This window comes from Glandiceps talaboti, chromosome 23 (assembly GCF_964340395.1).
Source record: "Glandiceps talaboti chromosome 23, keGlaTala1.1, whole genome shotgun sequence".
NCBI classification, from domain to species: domain Eukaryota; kingdom Metazoa; phylum Hemichordata; class Enteropneusta; family Spengelidae; genus Glandiceps; species Glandiceps talaboti.
This window is the reverse complement of record NC_135571.1, coordinates 7,253,527-7,272,632: the sequence shown is the minus strand read 5'-3', so window position 1 is coordinate 7,272,632 and position 19,106 is coordinate 7,253,527. Positions and strand designations below refer to the sequence as shown.

General features: G+C 36.1%; 2 protein-coding genes across 2 annotated transcripts in view; both read left to right on the top strand.

The window, feature by feature from the left end:
• The first annotated feature begins 712 nt into the window (after window positions 1-712).
• LOC144452989 (large ribosomal subunit protein bL21m-like) lies at window positions 713-7,515 on the top strand. Its single transcript, XM_078144241.1, has 7 exons — window positions 713-811; window positions 1,146-1,236; window positions 3,445-3,539; window positions 4,250-4,410; window positions 5,182-5,234; window positions 5,614-5,717; window positions 6,283-7,515. Exons 1-7 carry the CDS (start codon window positions 739-741, stop codon window positions 6,354-6,356), a joined length of 651 nt encoding a protein of 216 aa, XP_078000367.1. The 5' UTR covers window positions 713-738; the 3' UTR covers window positions 6,357-7,515.
• Window positions 7,516-8,675: 1,160 nt separating this feature from the next.
• LOC144452892 (mitochondrial glutamate carrier 2-like) overlaps window positions 8,676-19,106 on the top strand; it is a 30,676-nt gene continuing 20,245 nt past the window's right edge. The window contains exon 1 of the mRNA XM_078144095.1: window positions 8,676-8,795. The gene's annotated coding sequence lies outside the window, so the exon portion shown is untranslated. The remainder of the gene's footprint in view (window positions 8,796-19,106) is intronic.

Here is a 19,106-nt window from a genome sequence, read left to right as displayed (position 1 = left end):
GGTGGGGCCCGTGGGGGTGGGGGTGGGGGGTGCTTAGCAAAAACACGGCTTTTGGTTTTGCTCAATTATTTTCTAAAAGTGTCACATCTAATACCGAAATTTACTGATTACGGGTAATCTTTTACATAATATGTAACCTTAATTATGCATGCTATTGCTGAGGGATCCTTCAAACAATATCCACGGTAGAAACTGACCAGTGCAGTATGTATCATGGTGTTGACAGGATCTGCAGGAGACTGAGGCCATGGGAATCGGAGAGGGGCAGTGCAGCTGTTGTCTGCTACAACCTCTCCAAAAACACGTCTACAAAACTTTATATACTTACTCCTCTCTGATCTCTATGTCATCCTGTGCTGTTACATGTATTTGAACATCTCCTAGAAGTTTCTGTCAATAGTTAGGCAAAAATATATAAGTTTTGATCGCTTCTAAACATCGATATATGAACTAAACACATTTGGATGTTTTTCTGCACTCAAAATGACCTTTGAACCAAGTCCACGGACGTCCGCGTAAGAAACTTGTAAACTCGTTGGTATTCATTTGATATGTAGTGACAATTAAATTCAAATAGTAAATACACTTTCAATTTGACGCATTAGCTCAAAAGTGTAGTTATATTTTCTATAAATAGGAAAGAATACTTTTTATAATTATTTGATTGACGGAGGATTTGACGAGAACAAACGAGATTTAGCGAGACTAAACATGGCTGCCTCCAGCTTGTGGAGCGGCATGAGAATCTGCCGGTGTTTAAAATTGACGAGATTAATAACTACTTCAACGGTAAACGTGAGATCGACTGCAGGTTAGTTAAAGAGGCATTCATATAATGCTATCAAATATTCAATTGTATGGAGTGTATTTGAAAATATACTCATAATTTGGCTAGTCAAGTTAGCATGACCCTCAGTCCGAGCATGGATGGAAATCGGGATGTGATTATACATCCATGGTCGGAGTCGATGGATGCTATAAACGATTGTGGTACATACAGAAAATGCTTTACTTTGGTGTTATGGGTTTTTATTGTGGGATGAGTTGAATTTGAAGTGATTAGGATCTGTTTCACATCGAATTATCATCAAATTCATATTGAAATATTTATTATTTAATTATTATTTTACCTGGGTTTTTTTTAGGACTTCCAACTTTGCAATCACAGTATAGGGTAATACCAACAGAGACCACACTGAAAAGATACCTCAGAACTGGCAACATTACTTTTGAAAGGTAAGGAAATATGTATACTTTACATATATATACAGACAACTTTCTATGTATGTATGTATGTATGTATAAATGAATTGTACAGAAAGAGTAGTTTTAACATTTTTATGTGTAATAGAAATTAAACTGATCAAATCACCCAGTATGACTCATTCACACATACAAATGTACAGTGATATACACACATACATACATACATACATACATACATACATACATACATACATACATACATAAACACATACATACATACATACATAAACACATACATACATACATACATACATACATACATACATAAACACATACATACATACATACATACATACATACATACATACATACAATGTACATACATACATACATACATACATACATACATACATACATACATACATACATACATACATACATACATACATACATACATACACACACATATATGCAATCATGCAAGAGAAATACATGTAAATATATAGAATATACAGACTTACTTAAAGAGTAAGAATAATAGATAAAGTAAGGCTTACATCTTATGTAATTCTTGCACACTCTGAACAAAATGGTCTTCAGTGAACACAGGTGGATGAACCATGGATGAACACAGGTGTCAGTCTAGGAAAACATAGATGATATAAAATGAAGGTGTCAAGACATGTAGAATACTGGGAGGGTCAGCATGTGGCCAGTGAGTAATACAGAGATAAAAATACTGTACTACTCTATGTATTGTGCCTGATGAATATATAATTAATGCTTTGCCAAAATCTGAATGTCATTGGCTCCAGGCTGGACTCCGAAAGACTTTCTGCATACCAAAATAGTCCTCCACTTGATAAAGCACTGAGGAATGTGTGAATGGAAGTGCATAGTTTTTGCCATCAAAAAACAAATACAACAAAGGAAGTGGTTAACAAGTGACTGCTTAATAGGTCAAGTAAACACTAAGGGGTGAATGAACATCCAATTTGAACTTTGAACTTTAGCCTACAAATTTATTGAACTTTCTCAAAACAAAGTGTTGAATTGCACATGTTGTTACAATTATTATTTTGTGGTGTCTAAGACCATGAAACTGGTCTGAGGTGGTGTATAATAGTGAACCATTTAAAATCAAATATGCAAATTTGGCATAATCCATTATCTACCAGGGGGTAATTTTTTCTACACAAATAGCATAACTGCAAGTTGTGAGAATTAATCATGGGCTTTCCTTATCCCTGATCCAACCCATTTGCCACTTAGTTTGTAACTGTACCACAAGTATGTAGTTAATAATCTGACGATCATGATATGCAATGGTAGCCAGTTGAGTAGACATGATGAATCATTGTTTGGCTCAAAGAAATCTTACTAACATTGTCTGTGAATGTTGTCCGTCATCCAGGTATGGAATCAATAATGGAGTAATTAAAATCACACATCCTGTCTCTTGAGGCCAACTAATAATCTAGTCACAGGTGATTGAAATAAAACATGAAACTTTTGGCATCAAAACAACAGCAGTGAGGTAGAAAAAAAGCAGGAAGCCCGTAAAAACAACTCGCTGTAAATTTCCGGCTATAAAGATATAAAGATCTATTTATTGAAATCATATTTTTAGAATTTATTATGTTTATGGTTCAATGATTTACTGGCATCTCTGTTTCATGAACAATACAATTAAACTTTGGGCAAACAAATATAGGAACAGTAATTTCTCACAACAACTGCGACCATAGACTTGTTGGTGGAGAGTTTATGCTGTGACTGATGAAGAGACCCTAAAGCTGATGTTGAAATACTCAGAAAGAAGGATCAACTATTACCCATCTGGGGACATATCGCCAAAAGTTTCCCTACACGAGCCAACTCAAAATTTTGAGGGTTCTAACCTCTATGTAATAACCACATAGTTGGTTATCTCTAAACTAACTGCCATATGCATGTACAACCTTGTTGAATTTTGTCCATGTCCATAGCCCCCCCCCCCCCCATACATCTCCCTCCCCCTTCACGCCCACAATAGTTTTCTATCTATAATTTCTAACTGGCTATACTACAAAATTTCTACTCCCTGCAACAGCAAGTCTAGTAGGATGAACTGTAGGATAAACTTTATAGTATTGCCTCATTTTATAGTCCACCTAAGTCCTTGATAAAAGTCTTAGTAAAAATCTTCCATGTTATCATCCGACACAACATTGTGTTCTGCTGTATTTTAAATTATAGACCGCAAATAACAGCTGTGAGTGGAGCAGTAGAAGTTAGTCTAGACCAAGAAGAAATAGAGAGAAGACTTACAATTCCACAGGAGACTGTAGACAGTAAGTATAACTTGGTGTTTGAGGACACTGTTTACTAGTAATGCCTTTCGTGAAACAGTGCTGTCTACTACAGTTTCTGTACCAGCATTGTTGTTACATGTCACATTTTACTAGAAATATTGTTATTTATTTTATTTTTGAGAAGGTGCTATTTATTTTGTGTTAGAGGGCATAGTTTACAGTTTACCAGAATGTGCTGTTAGAAGGCACTGTTGACTAGAATTATCTGTCAGATGGGTTACTTGGAAATCATTTCATGGACAGATGTAGTAACTTTGTGTTGCTTTTCAACTGAAACACGTATGAGGCATGTCTAGAAATGAGATTTTTTCCTTACCAGTGTACAAAAAATTGTAATGTTTCATCAGACCTATATGTTAAAACCCGGCCAGCTTAGTGCTAAATTGCTAACACTGGACTGCCAGTAACACCTTACCAATGTGTGTTAGCAACTGGAAGGGTAAATTTCTGTGCATTTGTACCAACCCTATGTTAACTACCTGTAGCTAACTGCTCACTGCTAAACCTGGGCAGGCACTAACACGTGACCTCCCAATACAATATGTGTTAGCCATTGGAAGGGTTAATGCCTGCAGTAATATGTAATATTAGGCTAACTGTTCACTAACAAATCAGAAAGGTATCCATGAGTTGTACTCTATTACATAATCTTATCATAAAAAATGGACTCTTGTCTTCTTTATTTTCAGATGTAGTGGACAAAGTAAACACAGATGTAGTAAACAATGCTAGTAGATTGTTTGCTGTGGTATACATACAGAGGAAACAATTTAAAGTTACAACTGGTGATCTCATCCAAACCATCGATCATATTGAAGCAGATGTTGGACAAAAAATCAGATTGGAGAAGGTAATATATATAAGCCTAAAAAAATTGTTTGGTTCTGGTTACCCGACCCCCCCCCCCCCCATATTTTATACATTGCCCAACCCTAAAACTTTTTTTTATGTATTCGAGAAAAATAAAATAAAATCATGAAAATTGTGAAGTCTTGCAAGAAATTATAGTAGATGCAGAAATTGACATCAACTCCAATCTAAAAACAAAAGTAGACAGTTTCAAATCTGTCCTCACCAGCATTGATATCACCGATCTCATAGATCATGCACACCTGAATATAGGTTAGGTTTAAAGGGTGCCACCAATGTTACACACAGGTGAGGTCTAAAGGGCGCCACCAATGTTACACAGAGGTGAGGTCTAAAGGGCGCCACCAATGTTACACAGAGGTGAGGTCTAAAGGGCACACCGTATTTTATTTACACAGTATTTTATTTGTATCTACCAGTAATCACAATATGCCCTAGCTCTTTTAAGAACACACAGTTCTATCACACATATTTTATTTATTGCTTCATGCATTTCCATACAATCAACTGCCTCGATGAAAATTTTAGGTCTCACTTGCCAAATCTTAGGCAGTCTCTTGAAATACATACCTGCAAAATATATGAAACTTGGGTAACCAGAATGTGGTGTATTGTTTTTTTGCAACTTTAAGAAGTTTTTGAACAAATCATACATTTACTAATAGTCTATGCTAGTTATCTGTATTTGAAGGTATTGTATTCAGATTTGAAATTGTGCGTTAACTATTGTGCCATTTCTGTTATTTTATAGATATTGATGGTTGGTGGAGATAACTTCTCAATATTTGGTAGACCACTACTTTCGTAAGTTAATGCATAATTAATCATACCATTACAATGATTTGTTGCATTGTATGAACACTTTGCTGAGACCACAGACAACTTACTTGTGTGTGCTGAGCTTGAGACACATACATTTTTTATGAGCAAGGCAAGATTAGAAGTAATTGGATGTGAGATCCTTATCAAAGTTGACCGGTCATCCCCACTGAGTGACACAATAGCAACACACACAGAGTCAGGTGCTGAGGATGTGAGATCCTTATCACTGCTGACCAGTCATCATCCCCACTGAGTGACACAGTATCCAAAAACATTTATTCAGGCAAGCTACCTCTACTTCAGTGACTAAACTAACCAAGGGGAAGCTCCTACATTTACAGAATCTTTGCACTCTTCACAGGAGAGATTTAGTCCATGTATGGGCAACTGTCCTTGAGAAGACTACAACACCCAAACAAATTTTCTTCCAGAAGAAGAGAAGGAAGGGTTTTAAAAGATGGGTTGGTAAGTATTTTCTCCTCATCTTGTCCCAAAATCAGACGAGATAACTTGATGAAATTTGACGTCTAAATCATTCATGATAAATGTAATTTCTTCATAAAGTTGGATACACGTTTTAAAAGATAAACTTTGCAAAAGACTGATACCATCTCTTCTCATGTAAGAATTTGAAAATATCAGAAACAATGGTGGCTTGGTGTATAGCGCCCTGTATGGTCGAATGAACTTTGACGTCCAAATTCATACATGGTAATGTGAAAATATCTGATGTATTTATATATAGCGCCCTCTAAGGCTAAATACATAGTTTCCCTTAGATGGCAGTCCCTTTCTCACGAACGGTTCTGTTGTCTTAAAAAGAAAAACAAGTAATAAACAATATTTTTATTGAGGATATGTTGACCAGAGATATTAGAGAACTCCCAAATATTTTTGGCAATAAATTGAGAAAAGAAATTTATTCTGTAATTCCGTAGAATAATGACATTTTTTAAAGACTTCCTACTTTTAATTTGATTGTCTTTTCTCGCAGTTAATTTGCATAATTTGTTGTTTGTTTCCTCCACAGAATACAAAGATGATTTGACTGTGCTTAGAATTAACACAATAGAAGTTGTACCATTAAAAGACAACACTGAGTGATATAGAGAAAGAAGACTTTCTACAGGTTTAACTGCCATCATGTGACTTGCACAAAAGATCTGCATTCAGAACTGCGCCCTCTGGTGATAAACTACAGCAATGATATATTATGATGGAAGCTAATCTGTGCTAACATTCAGGCTATGTTTGTAAATTTAACTTTATTTTGCAGAAAGAAATACAAATAGTTAACCAAAGCTATCACCAGGTATCAACCATTTCTTTGTCAGTGTTTTCTACAGTCAAGACATGACTTCAGACAATTTTTCCAAATTCTTGTAAGAGATGGGGGTGGGGTGAGGGTTGCAGCTGTCGCACGCATACAATCATGTCCTCAATTCCAAAGCATTGGTCAATAATCATGTGTCATGTGATGCCATTTAAAGTAAATCGAGACTAGGCAAAATATTTGGACAAGGTAACATTTCCTGCTTGTGATAGAAACACCCCCCCCCCCAAAAAAAACAAACAAAAACAAAACAAAAACAAAAAAACAACAACAAACAAACCAAAAACCACACACATACACAAAAACAACAAAAACAAACAAACAAACAAAAAACAACAACAAACAAACCCTTCATATATCATGAAACCAAGCTGGTGAATCTCTTCGGATCTTGTAAGTTGGTAATGAAGCAATTCATATACAGACTTTACAACCCTCAATGAACAGTAATGGGAGATGTTACTGACTTCCAAGACTTTGAGATAATTGTCTGAAGTCTCGCAAGCATCATGACTTCAGAAAACACTGATGAAGCAATGGTTGATATCTGGCGAAACCTTTTGTGATGTACAAATATTTTGTGGTGCAAAATGAAGTTAAATTTTATAAACATAACGATAGGTTGTTTAAATACTAAACAGCTGTAATTGTGTTTTACCCCTTTTCCATGAAGTCTGAAATCAAATTGCAATTCTTTGTTACCATACTGATATTTGTCTCGTTTTGTAAATCAGCAAACAGAATATATGATACTGATGATTTTGTTTTTGAAGAAATAATGATTGCTAACCATCAATATCACATATCTGGTTCACGATCTATGACATTACAGTGTCACCACCAGAGGGCAGCATTCATTGGAAAGTCACTATCATTTGTCACACTCTGAAAGATTATCGGTGTTATGTTGATTCTTTCAAATATTTCAATGTATCATTGTGTATTTTTTGTGTCATCTTTAGTTCACTCAGAGATTGTATAGAAGTATGCTGTTTATTAAAAAAAATAATTTCTGTACCAAAATTGTGTGTTGTGTGTGATTTCTCTTTAAAGAAAGAAGATAAAGGGTTTTGGGGAAACCATTACTAAATCTACAAGGCTTTGACATAGTCAGAATGTGTGTGTGTGTGTGTGTGTGTGGCGGGGGGGGGGGGGAGACTTTAAATTTGACCATTATAATGGTAGTTGACTGAAAGGCAAGTGTTGAATTATGACTATATATTTTAAATAAATATATCTCACACCAAGTTCACAAGTCACAACATGTAGAGCTCTACCCAGGTACGAAGTTATGATATGAAAACATTATTTTGTGGTCAATTATTCGAAAAATGGAACGTGTATAGTCTCTGTTGATATTTTGTGAATTTAATATAATAAACGAAAGAATTTCACTTTCTAACCGATGGGGACAGACATGATAAATTATGGCATGTATGTTGTTATCATAATTAATTGCACGTCCGGCGCCTCATTATCGCACTATGCATTTTAATAGGTCGATGCGTATTCATTGAAGTCCGACATATATAATTAGGGTATTCGTTTGACTAAATTATCGAATTTGTACACAAAATTAATAACAATCGCACCAAGCGTTATTTGTGCAAATTGTGGTGGTTCGGTGTGTATATGTTAGACTCCAAATCAGAGAATCACAGCGATATCTTAAATTATAACATTTTTGTGTTATTTGTTCATATTTCTTTTTGTATAAAGCACAGACAAATAAGAAAGTGGACGTAGTGTACACAGTGTGACACGTGTCAAACTCGCCGGTGTCACAGTACGTTTCGCGTGTTCTCAGATCATGTCAGTAGGCCAGTCATCACGCGCAGTTGTCATGAGTACCATGAGAGATGTTCGTTCATTGGTTGGGAAGCAAGGGGCCAAGCGAAGGCGTTGCCATGAGACAAGTGAGGTATGCCCAGATTGGCTTATCGGAAACTGGGTCATGGACATGATTGGTAGACCAGACAGTTATTTGCATATCAAAGCGGCAAAGTCACTGGCGCTCACGCCATCTATTAATTACCCATGTGGCCGTTGCTGTCAGCTTACATTGTAATATCCACATCTGCTAGCGAACTCTGAACATTTTTAGACATTTTATATGTTTATGTAAATTACCATCTTCATCGATAGCAGAATCACAACAAAGTACGTTCAGAGGAAACATAACATTGTGAATGACGAGCCGAACCGGTAAGGTTACAATTTTGAATTTTTTGCATGCAATGTTTGCTAATCTGCTAAAGCTAGACAGCGCGGTATCCGTGCTGCAGTAAATCAACCACGTTGTGAAAAAATGTGTCGTCGAAACTAAACACTTATGTGAACTGTGTACATGTTTGGTTTCCTCTATTTCGGCTCAGATTACCGTACAATACTGCAGAAGTCAGTGAACATCAAAAAATGGATGTTATTAAATTCGAACCCAGCCAGGAACGTCATTCGATTTTGTACACTTACCAAAATTTAATCAAAACATTGTCTTTTTAATTTCATATACTGTGAATTGAATATGTATGATCTAACACATGACATAAAACTTTCGACGTCTATTTCCTCTTTCTTACCCTAATTAAGCCACGACATAACGTGTCTGTATATATTCCGTTATTTACTAATTTAAAGAACGAATCAATTGTAAACAAGCTTACGTAACGAGAGACGAATCAATACTTGTGTACCTTTGATGTTATCAACTTGTGCCGCGGTACGGTCTTACGTCTTCACAACTTGCATGATTTCTGTGTCCGCTTTTAAGGTATTTTCATACCGATTCGGAAATGCACATATACGTTTATGCATATTATCAATATTAACCCAATCATAACACATACATTGATCTAAATTGGTGTACACATGTAAAAATAGTAACAAACATAACTGTTAACGGTTACAAAAAATGTAAATTACATCGAGTCCGAGTTGTGAATTTTCAAATAGTCTTTTAAACCCAAACAGTTTCATGACATCTTTGTGGTAATGTTTTTTTCTTCAAAATTTAATATGAAAGACATGCACTGACCAAAGGGGCGTGTAGTATTTCTTAGATTGTTGTTTTCCTTTCGAAGTGGGAGTAGGGGTCCTACCAGTGAGGAAATCACACATATCTATAAGTATTGATACATTTGTAGCAACAGGATTCGTATGATATTTTCCTTAAGAAAATGGCAATCTTACATTTTGTAAGTAACAATATGTGTCCCCAATATTTTTCTTCATTTACCTTTGAAATGTGTGTGTGTGTGTGTGTGTGTGTGTGTGCGTGCACGCGTGCATGCATGCATGCATGTTCGTGTGTATGTATGTATTGTATGCATGTGTGCGTGCGTGCATGCATGCGTATGTATGTATGTATGTATGTATGTATGTATGTATGTATGTATGTATGTATGTATGTATCATGTGTGTGTGTATGTATGTATGTGTGTGTGTATGTATGTATGTGTGTATGTGTGTGTGTATGTATGTATGTATGTATGTATGTATGTATGTATGTATGTATGTATGTATGTATGTATGTATGTATGTATGTATGTATGTATGTATGTATATATGACTATAGGGTTATATAATATAGGGTTGTAACTACTTCTCTATCAAACCACTATAGTGACAAGGCCCTTTAGGTCACAAACACTATAGTGATAAGGCCCTGTAGGTCACCCATATATTGGTTGAATAAAGACAAATATTGAGGAATGAGATTCACCTCATCCTTTTGCTGTTACCATGGAAACTCTATAGGACTTTGTTAGTTGGTCCCATATATTTAACATGAAATGAACAAAGTACCTCTTGTCATTTCCTGCCTGTCTGACAATATTGGTATGTGAAGTAGCTAGGTTATATTGACTCTTGAGCCACTTCACAGTGATATGCCCTCTAATTTAAAGACAATATATTTTATGGTATGGATCAAAATTCAGGGTCCCATTATTCTTTGCCTCACTAAATAGATAGTTGACAGGACATCATGGGTCAACATGATAACAAAATAGAATAGGTTTTCATGTGAGTCATAGTCACTTAGTAAGTTATAGGGGAATGTAAAATGTAAAATATTGGTGGGTCAAAACATATTGCTATGCTTCAGTTTGCCATCAAAAATATGTGATTCAGAAGGTCAGTGTGCCCTCTAAGCCAATTCGATGCGCCACTGATGCACACAATTTCTATTGACACACCAAAATTTGGTGTTCCCCTATCTCTTACTATGTGGTGACCAGTGTGCCCTCTAAGCCAATTTGACTCACCACTGATGCACACAATTTCTATTGACACACCAAAATTTGGTGTTCCCCTATCTCTTACTATGTGGCGACCAGTGTGCACTGTAAGCCAATTTGATGCACCACTGATGCACACAATTTCTATTGACACACCAAAATTTGCTTAGAGGGCACACTGGTCGCCACATAGTAAGAGATAGTGGAATACCAATTTGATGCACCACTGATGCACACAATTTCTATTGACATCCAAATTGGGCCTTCCCCTATCTCATATTATGTGGTGACTCACAAGAAATGCCAGTTTCTAACATTTTGACCCACAACAACAAAAGTTGGGATATCAATCATTAGAGGGTACACTGCAGAGGGTACATATGATATCCCACATGGCCAAGGAAGAACCTTAAAACCAAACAAGCAAAACAAAATATACACAAACAAACAAACAAACAAAATATGTATGAGTTAATGCACTTTATATTATCTAACGCAGCTGTTGTCAAATGAAAAAATGTTAAAAGTAAATACAAAAACAAAAATCAAATTTGTTGAGCCTTGCTCTTATATTTTTGAATGTGTTTGATTTAAAAAAAAATCTAATAATATTTTTGAATGTGTTTGATTTAAAAAAAAATCTAATAATATTTGGCTTCTTATCTCCATTCTAATGTCTTTAAACATTTTTAAATTTATGAAAATATATTATTTGAGTTCTACACAAAGGTTGAACTTGTCTGGCCTGGACATATTTTACATGCCATTCCTATATTTAGTTTTAGAATGTCTGAATATTACAGTGTTGTACTGAAAGTGTCACAGAGTTCAGATCAGGCCATGTTACATGTTTATAGCAAGTCAACCACATGGTGATCTAACACAGGGCAATTCGTATTATATTTTATAACAAATAAAATTAGCAAGTCACAAAAATCTAATGCAGTTGGCTCCCCCTCTTCTTGCCACAGGTCTCATCCGCCCCTTCTAAATAAAAGATGGTGAAATAAAATTTTTATGTGATATATACTACTTGATTAAGTACTGAAATTTGACGTTTTAATTGCATAATGTAGTAGGCTTTGTAATTATAGCAATACGCCAGCGGCATTGAACCCCCCGCACCCTCCCCCCTTTTTCATTGGTAGAAGAGTATGAAGTATTTGAGCTTGTGAATAATCAAAGTGATGTGTTTCAATAAACTTCAAACTTTTAGTACTTTTGTGACTTGCTACAATATCATGAGGTGTTCATACAATGTACATTGTACATACCATGCATGGGGTATTGTCTCTCTCACATATTGCTATTTCATAAACCTAACGATTACTAACCTTTGCAATTGCATGGCAATAAACATGTCTTCATAAATTTAATAGCTCTGAAATTACATTTTGTTTTCAAAAGTCGTGGGGACTTTACCTAGGAACAACAGGGGTAGTTTTAAAAGCAAGTGGATAGATATTCAATTTCAAAAGAATGACAAACTCTTGAAACTGCATACATTTGTATATCAGCAGTAGCACTAAAATGGTGGTGCATATTGCATGGTGACCAAGGATGGATTGGCATGTGGATGAACATAGTCGTGCTACAACGTTAACGCTATTAGCACTACTTTTTTGTAACTGAGCATGTTATATTCCAAAGATCATTCCAATAGTCTTCAGTGCTGAACTTCTGAACTGATGACAGCTGACTACGCGTTTTCTAACATGTTTGTTTCTGTTAATAACTCCTCTCCTCTGTCCCTATCTTGAGGGTAATTACCTCATTGTTTTCAATTGACCAGATCAGAGACCTACATTGTATGAGCTGTTCATAATTAAGGTGAAGGACCTATATTGCACTGGCACCCAGTGAGGCATGTCTGAGGTCAAAGGTCAAAGTTGCAACAGGTCTATTTAAAATGTTCTAAATTTAACAAAGATGTACAGAGATAATCAACAGAAATATGATATGAATACAGCATGTCATACAGAGTTATGATATATGTAATATTACACGTAAATATATTTCCAGTTACATACATATTAAATTTATAATAGTTAATCTTACAATACAACACAGTTTTATCGCCATTCATGACATATGAAATCTAAAGGCATAGTGTAAGTTATATTTCACCTTCATGTATGTACTGGTATTGAAACTAGGTATTTTATACATTTTGTTGACATTGGGTTCCAACTTCCAATTGGGAATGTCTGGAAGTGTTTGAAGAATTACATGTACACCATGTACAAATTTACTTTGAATAATCGGAATGCGAGTGTTTTATGTTGAGGTGTACGTGTCTGTTGTGAAATGGTTGCCTATATATTGTATAACAATATATTTCTGTAGGGTTGGTTCAATGTATTATCAAAGACATGCCTTGTACTCAGTACAAAAGATCTGATGTAATACAAATTACAGTGATTGATGTGGTTTATTGAAATCAGTAACAATTGATATAGACTATTGCTATGACGTACTGCTATGACGTTCTTTTTGTCTTCGTTTTGTGTGTGATTTAAAGTAGTATAAAGTGTCTGAATACCCTGCAGTGAAGTCACCTATCAGCAGATATCACCATATTACTACCTAGGGTAAAAGCGTCCCTTTCAGTTTCAATAGATTTCTGACGTTCCGTTTATCAAGTACGTGCCTAAGAATAGACCAGTATGCCCTCTAAGCCGAGTTGGTGTTCCCCTATCTCTTACTATGTGGTGACTCACAAGAAATCCCAGTTTTTCTCATTTTGACTCACAACAACAATATTTGACTATCGTTAGAAGGCACACTACCTTAAAGACCAAGTGAAAACACACCTGTTCGGGTCAATTAAGGTCACCCTGATATTAACACCGCGGTCCAGGTGCACCTGACATTGTTATTGATCACTTTGGATAATGTCAGGTAAGACGTACATGTAATGACTATCAATGCAGACCATGAACTGGAGACAGTACCTCATGTATCAAGGCCACCACTGGTTGACTGTATCAAGGCCACCACTAGCTGCCAAAGGCCAGGATGGAGTTCTCACTCCCCCTCCTAAACTTAGAGCTTTTGTAGCACACTGCTCATTATGATTAATTGCTTTGGATAGAGTGAGACATAATATGGAACAATAATGCTGTAACTATGCACATTGCTCTTTACAACCACATTGTTAGACCAGGATGGCTGTTCTCACTGCCCCGCCTAAACTTAGAGCTTTTGTACATACTCTGGTCATAATGACATCATGATTAATTGCTATTGGATAAAGAGAGACATAATATAGAGCAATAATGCAGTAACTATGCACACTACACTTTACGAACCACATCGTTAATATACTGAATATGTTAATACGTTAGGGGGTGAGTTCAACAGTTCAATGGGATAAAAAACGAAAAATTCTTTTACTTTGGTGTAGAGGGGTTTGAGCCATTTTAGTTCTCATCCTACAAGATCGATTTTACTTTTAATGGGTAACTAAATACATGTACTAATACATAGTTACTGATTTGAAATTGATTGTATCAATCAATTTGTGCATTTTAATTCTTCAAATGCTTAACTCTACTTGCATTGGGACCCAATGTCAACAAACTATACAAAAACTCAACATCAGTTTTGGACAATTTAGTTGGTGGGGGGGGGGGGGGGGGGGTTCTGAGGCCTATAACTAAAAGAATTTAGTTTTTTTTATCCTACATTAAAAAGATTGATCTAGGCCAAGAGGGAGTTCCCCTCCTAAAATGTACACCTCTTCAAAAGTGAAGGCATAACAACACCTGCGTGTACAATTTATGTAGTTTGAAATCTGATGCTTGCTACTCTAAAAGTACTGTCAGAAAGTATAGTAAGGTGATAATGTCCTTGTAACTTTAGCCTGTCTACTGGCATTACTTTCAATTTCAAATTGGCGTTCTTCCAACACTGGTGTGGATATACCAAATCTAAGCTAACATTGGTATTTTAAATGTATGGAGCCCACGGAAGGAGATTTGGTACCGTAAACCTAGATATTTTTGCTACTAGATAATTTTGCGTTTTTACAGTTTTCAGATCATAGGTTTCAATTTAAAAAACAATTTTCACTATTCACAAAACTGGTACATTGTGTTCATGTACAATTGACAGAAAACATTGTGACGGACATTTTAGTCACTGCTCATTTAGACTACACTTTTGTTTTCCAGTGAACTAAGTGAAAATAAGTCTTTAGCGAAAATGTCTAGGTTTATACAGTTACTGTAATATTATGTTCAGTTCTGAGACTAAAACAAAGATATTATGTCCTGTCGTTCTGCCCTCATCGGTCTTAAAACTTGAAGTACTGTGGTAGCTAACACAACATTCGGTATCATGTCTTAGGAGGAATCAAACGATGTCACATAAGCTCAATAAATGAACTTCGTTTGTTTTGAGGTGAGGGGGTGTGGCACCAGTGCAATTGCTGAACTTCGTTTTTTTGCACTTCTAACCAAATTTAGAAAACTTTACATATGATACTTTCAATGATAACACTAACAGGTTCTGTATTTACTACAGTGAGATGTTGATAAGTTGATTAAAATTTACTTTTGATGTGATATACAGTGCTGGGTTCCCACTAATCTTTCAATGTGTTCGATCATAGTGATGTGACCACTCCAATTTTCATCATTAGGGTGTCATCATATACATGTATAAACGTGTCGATGTCACACTTGTGAAAAATCATTTTGGGGGAGTGGAGGTGGAGGGGGAGGGTTTTTAGCCTAAACGAACAAAGTTTGTTTATTGATCGAGCTTGTATTACGTTGTGCGATCGACCCTTACAGACTAGAGGTGTGCAGAGAAACTGCAAGTGGTCTTGGTGCTCATAGATACTTTGTTCTGGATGAACAGTTAGTAGGGAAGACTTGGGGATTCTCAGGAAAAGTAAGATATTCTGGTGCTGTGACTTTGTTCAGTTAGAACAGCTAGTATGAAGGAATTTGAAATATTTCATAGATTATGAAATGTATAACAACTGTATGCCAAGTGTGGTATATATGTAGGGGTACTTAAAATGAGACCATGAACTGAGAGTCTCAGTTTGGAAAAAATAGCCATCTGAGACCAGTCTCAGAACGAAAAAAATCTTCGTCTGAGACCAGTCTCAGTTTGCCAATCTCAGATGGCAAAAAAACGTCAAACTACGTGTAAAATTTCTTTTTGTCACAGAAATTTGTAGCATGCAAATAATGTAATTTCTATTTTTAGTAATACTAATAGTGACTGCTATTGATGAGTGATAGCATTATGGTGAGTGACAGCTGTTATGGTTTCTGATTTAACTCTTGTGAACACATAATCTACATACTACTATTGCACATGTAAATTTAGACTTTCGTACAGTCCTCGGAGCTTCGCATAGCTAAAAGGGTTGTTTTGTATGTATCGATATCTACCACATAATTGTACTCGAATATCCTTGCACTGTGTGCCCTCATCGACCACATACATGTATGGCTAACCATTCTTTGATGTGTTACTGTGATGCTCCATGTTTAGCGAGTAGCTCTGAGCAGTTGCAGTAACCCGTCAATGAATTGTTAGTCCTGTCTAGTCGTTGAGGGCGCACAGTACAAGGATGTGGTAGATTGCAGTACATGTACATACAAAACAGCTCTTTCTGCCGGCAATGCTCCCGAGACTGTAGAGAGTCTAATGTAAATTCTAATAGCTGTATGATTGAATAATGGTGTAATCATAATGTTTCTGCGAAAGGAAAAGTCTAGTCAGACTTAGCACGTATGCATGACCACATCAACTTCTTAGTTCATCTCCTGTTATTGTTTATAAGGCTAGTAGTCGTCTCGGTTACCCAGCCTCTCACCAGAAGGGGCTCTGCCTATGAGACCACCCCAAATGAGCATCTGGGGAAACGTAATTTCAACTCACCCGCGCAAAAGTAGCCTGTGGAGCAGTGCATCATGGGAGTACTTCACGTACTTCATGTCCAACATTGTAGGCTGAACGATTTGGGTACCTTCACTACAGATTATCACTTCTCAAGTGACCGATAAATATATAGTTTCAACAAACATATATATATTTGTATTAATTACAACAAACAGGCCTTGTAAGGCCATTATTTATGCTTGGAAGAAATGTAGTGTGTGACTTCTGTCGTGGGGTAGTTGGAATGTGGTTTCCCCAAACTCTCGTTTGGGGTGGTCTCATAGGCAGAGCCCCCCAGCGGCAAGAGTCTGGGTAACCGAAACTAGTCCAGTAACAACCACTAATTCTTGATTTCAGTGGTGATATTTTGGGAGTGCCTTGAGCTCTCGGGAAAAAGGGCGCATCATAAATTTGCATTATTATTATTATTAATATTTATTGCTACATTGACTTGTATGTACATGCATACTGCATAGCCGTGTAATTCAGTGTTGATTGACTCACACACAAAAAGGTCACTGAACCCAATCCATTTACATTAAATAGGACTGTCTTGTATACAATGAACAATTAATTAGGCAGACAGAGCAAGGTGAAATGTAATTAGATGCTAACTAGTAAATTACTTATAACTTATCGGTTTGCCTTATTCAATGCAATTGTTGGTGATACCTTTCGCAACAACTGAATATAAAAATATGGCAACTCACATAGTGTGTTAGCAGGACTTATTTCCATGGAAATTGTTTTGTGCGTATTCAGCTCAAATAATTCCAGCGCCGAAAAACGTGACTATAGTAACCTCCTTCAAATAACAGGTAATATAAGGGGCCTTGTCACCCTAGGTCTGCTAAGATCAATAAGCTGAAACCTTTTCAGATAAGGTATTTGCCCTTCTATAAATCTCTATAGTTCTTGTGCACATGCATCCTAGTGGCAGTATCTGACCGTAAATGATAACATTTCTGGTTTGAAATGGTCAAATATTCTCCTTAAATAAATGGTAACAAAGTCACTGAGCCCTCTTGTACTTTCAATCTGAGCTATATTCCTGACTCCTTGTGATATAATGAAAATCATATTCCAAACCAATACATATTAACTTTAAGCAAGAGTGCTACCAAAACATCTACCACACTAGCCTAGTTAGTTGTTGAGGACGAGCGAAAATTTACAAAAATCAAAATGTCAGTTAGGATAGCTGAAATAGTGTACATGCAGTAACATGACAAGATGTGTAGTAGCAGAGATGTGTCGGCGTTATTGGAGTGCATACATCCAGTTATAGTCATTCAACTTGGTAGACTACCACCACACCCAAGATCAGCTCCTCTCGGTCTCCAACCCTCAAATATGACTTGTTATCAGCCTCTGATCCTGACTGATCCCTCTGTTTTAAATAGTCTTGAACCCAACCACTCGCCCAGCCATGGCTATATAGTATATACATGTACAAGGTAGGCGTAACCAATGTGACTGACATGACTACAAATTGGACTCATCTGCCAATCAGGAGTCGGTGAATAAATCTCATACACCAATCAGGAGTCGGTGAATAAAACTCATACACCAATCAGAAGTCAGTGAATAAATCTCATACACCAATCAGAAGTCAGTGAATAAATCTCATACACCAATCAGAAGTCAGTGAATAAATCTCATACACCAATCAGAAGTCAGTGAATAAATCTCATACACCAAACTTTTAGCAAAATGTAAGCAACGATGTTCAGCGTTGTATATGAAAGAAAATAGCGAGATACGGATATGGTGAAAGGGTGGAAAGTTTATTGATCTTTTTGCTACACAGCATCAAGTCTATAACCATGTAGTCACTATTTGTAGGTTCAGTTACAACATATTTATGTTACATAATCTAATAACAAAACAGTAGCATTGTACGCTATACATGTGTTACCGTTAAAAAGAGTAAGACGCTTAAGTCAGAATGTAACAGGAGGTTCATCATGATGTAAAATTTCCGTAATCTAAAAGTGTTTTATTCTCTCCAAGAGCCAGCTGCAGCCTTTATCTACGTCACCCAACTGACACATTCACTGATTCAGATACATTGACATATACAGTTTGGACAGCTTGACAAATTCTGATATTTATTATCTTGACAACAAATATAAAGCTATTGTACACACACTCTGTTAAAATGTTATCTGTAAATGTCAATAAGATAAAGACAAAATGTAAACAAAAATGATATGTAGAAAGAGTTTTTGAATATTTGGATTGCTATGTCTAGTACAATGGTGACATATCATTATTTAAAGATAGAGAAGAAAAGTTCATTCACCCCAAAGATAGAGTACTACTAGATGATACAACTGTTGACATCAGACCGCGGACAACAAACCTGATACAAACATG

Excerpts from the sequence above, each read along its gene's own strand:
- LOC144452989 (XM_078144241.1), top strand. The coding sequence starts at position 739 with ATGAGAATCTGCCGGTGTTTAAAATTGACGAGATTAATAACTACTTCA. Across the intron at positions 4,411-5,181 it reads AAAAAATCAGATTGGAGAAG|ATATTGATGGTTGGTGGAGA; the intron begins GTAATATATATA and ends GTTATTTTATAG. Across the intron at positions 5,235-5,613 it reads TTTGGTAGACCACTACTTTC|GAGAGATTTAGTCCATGTAT; the intron begins GTAAGTTAATGC and ends CACTCTTCACAG.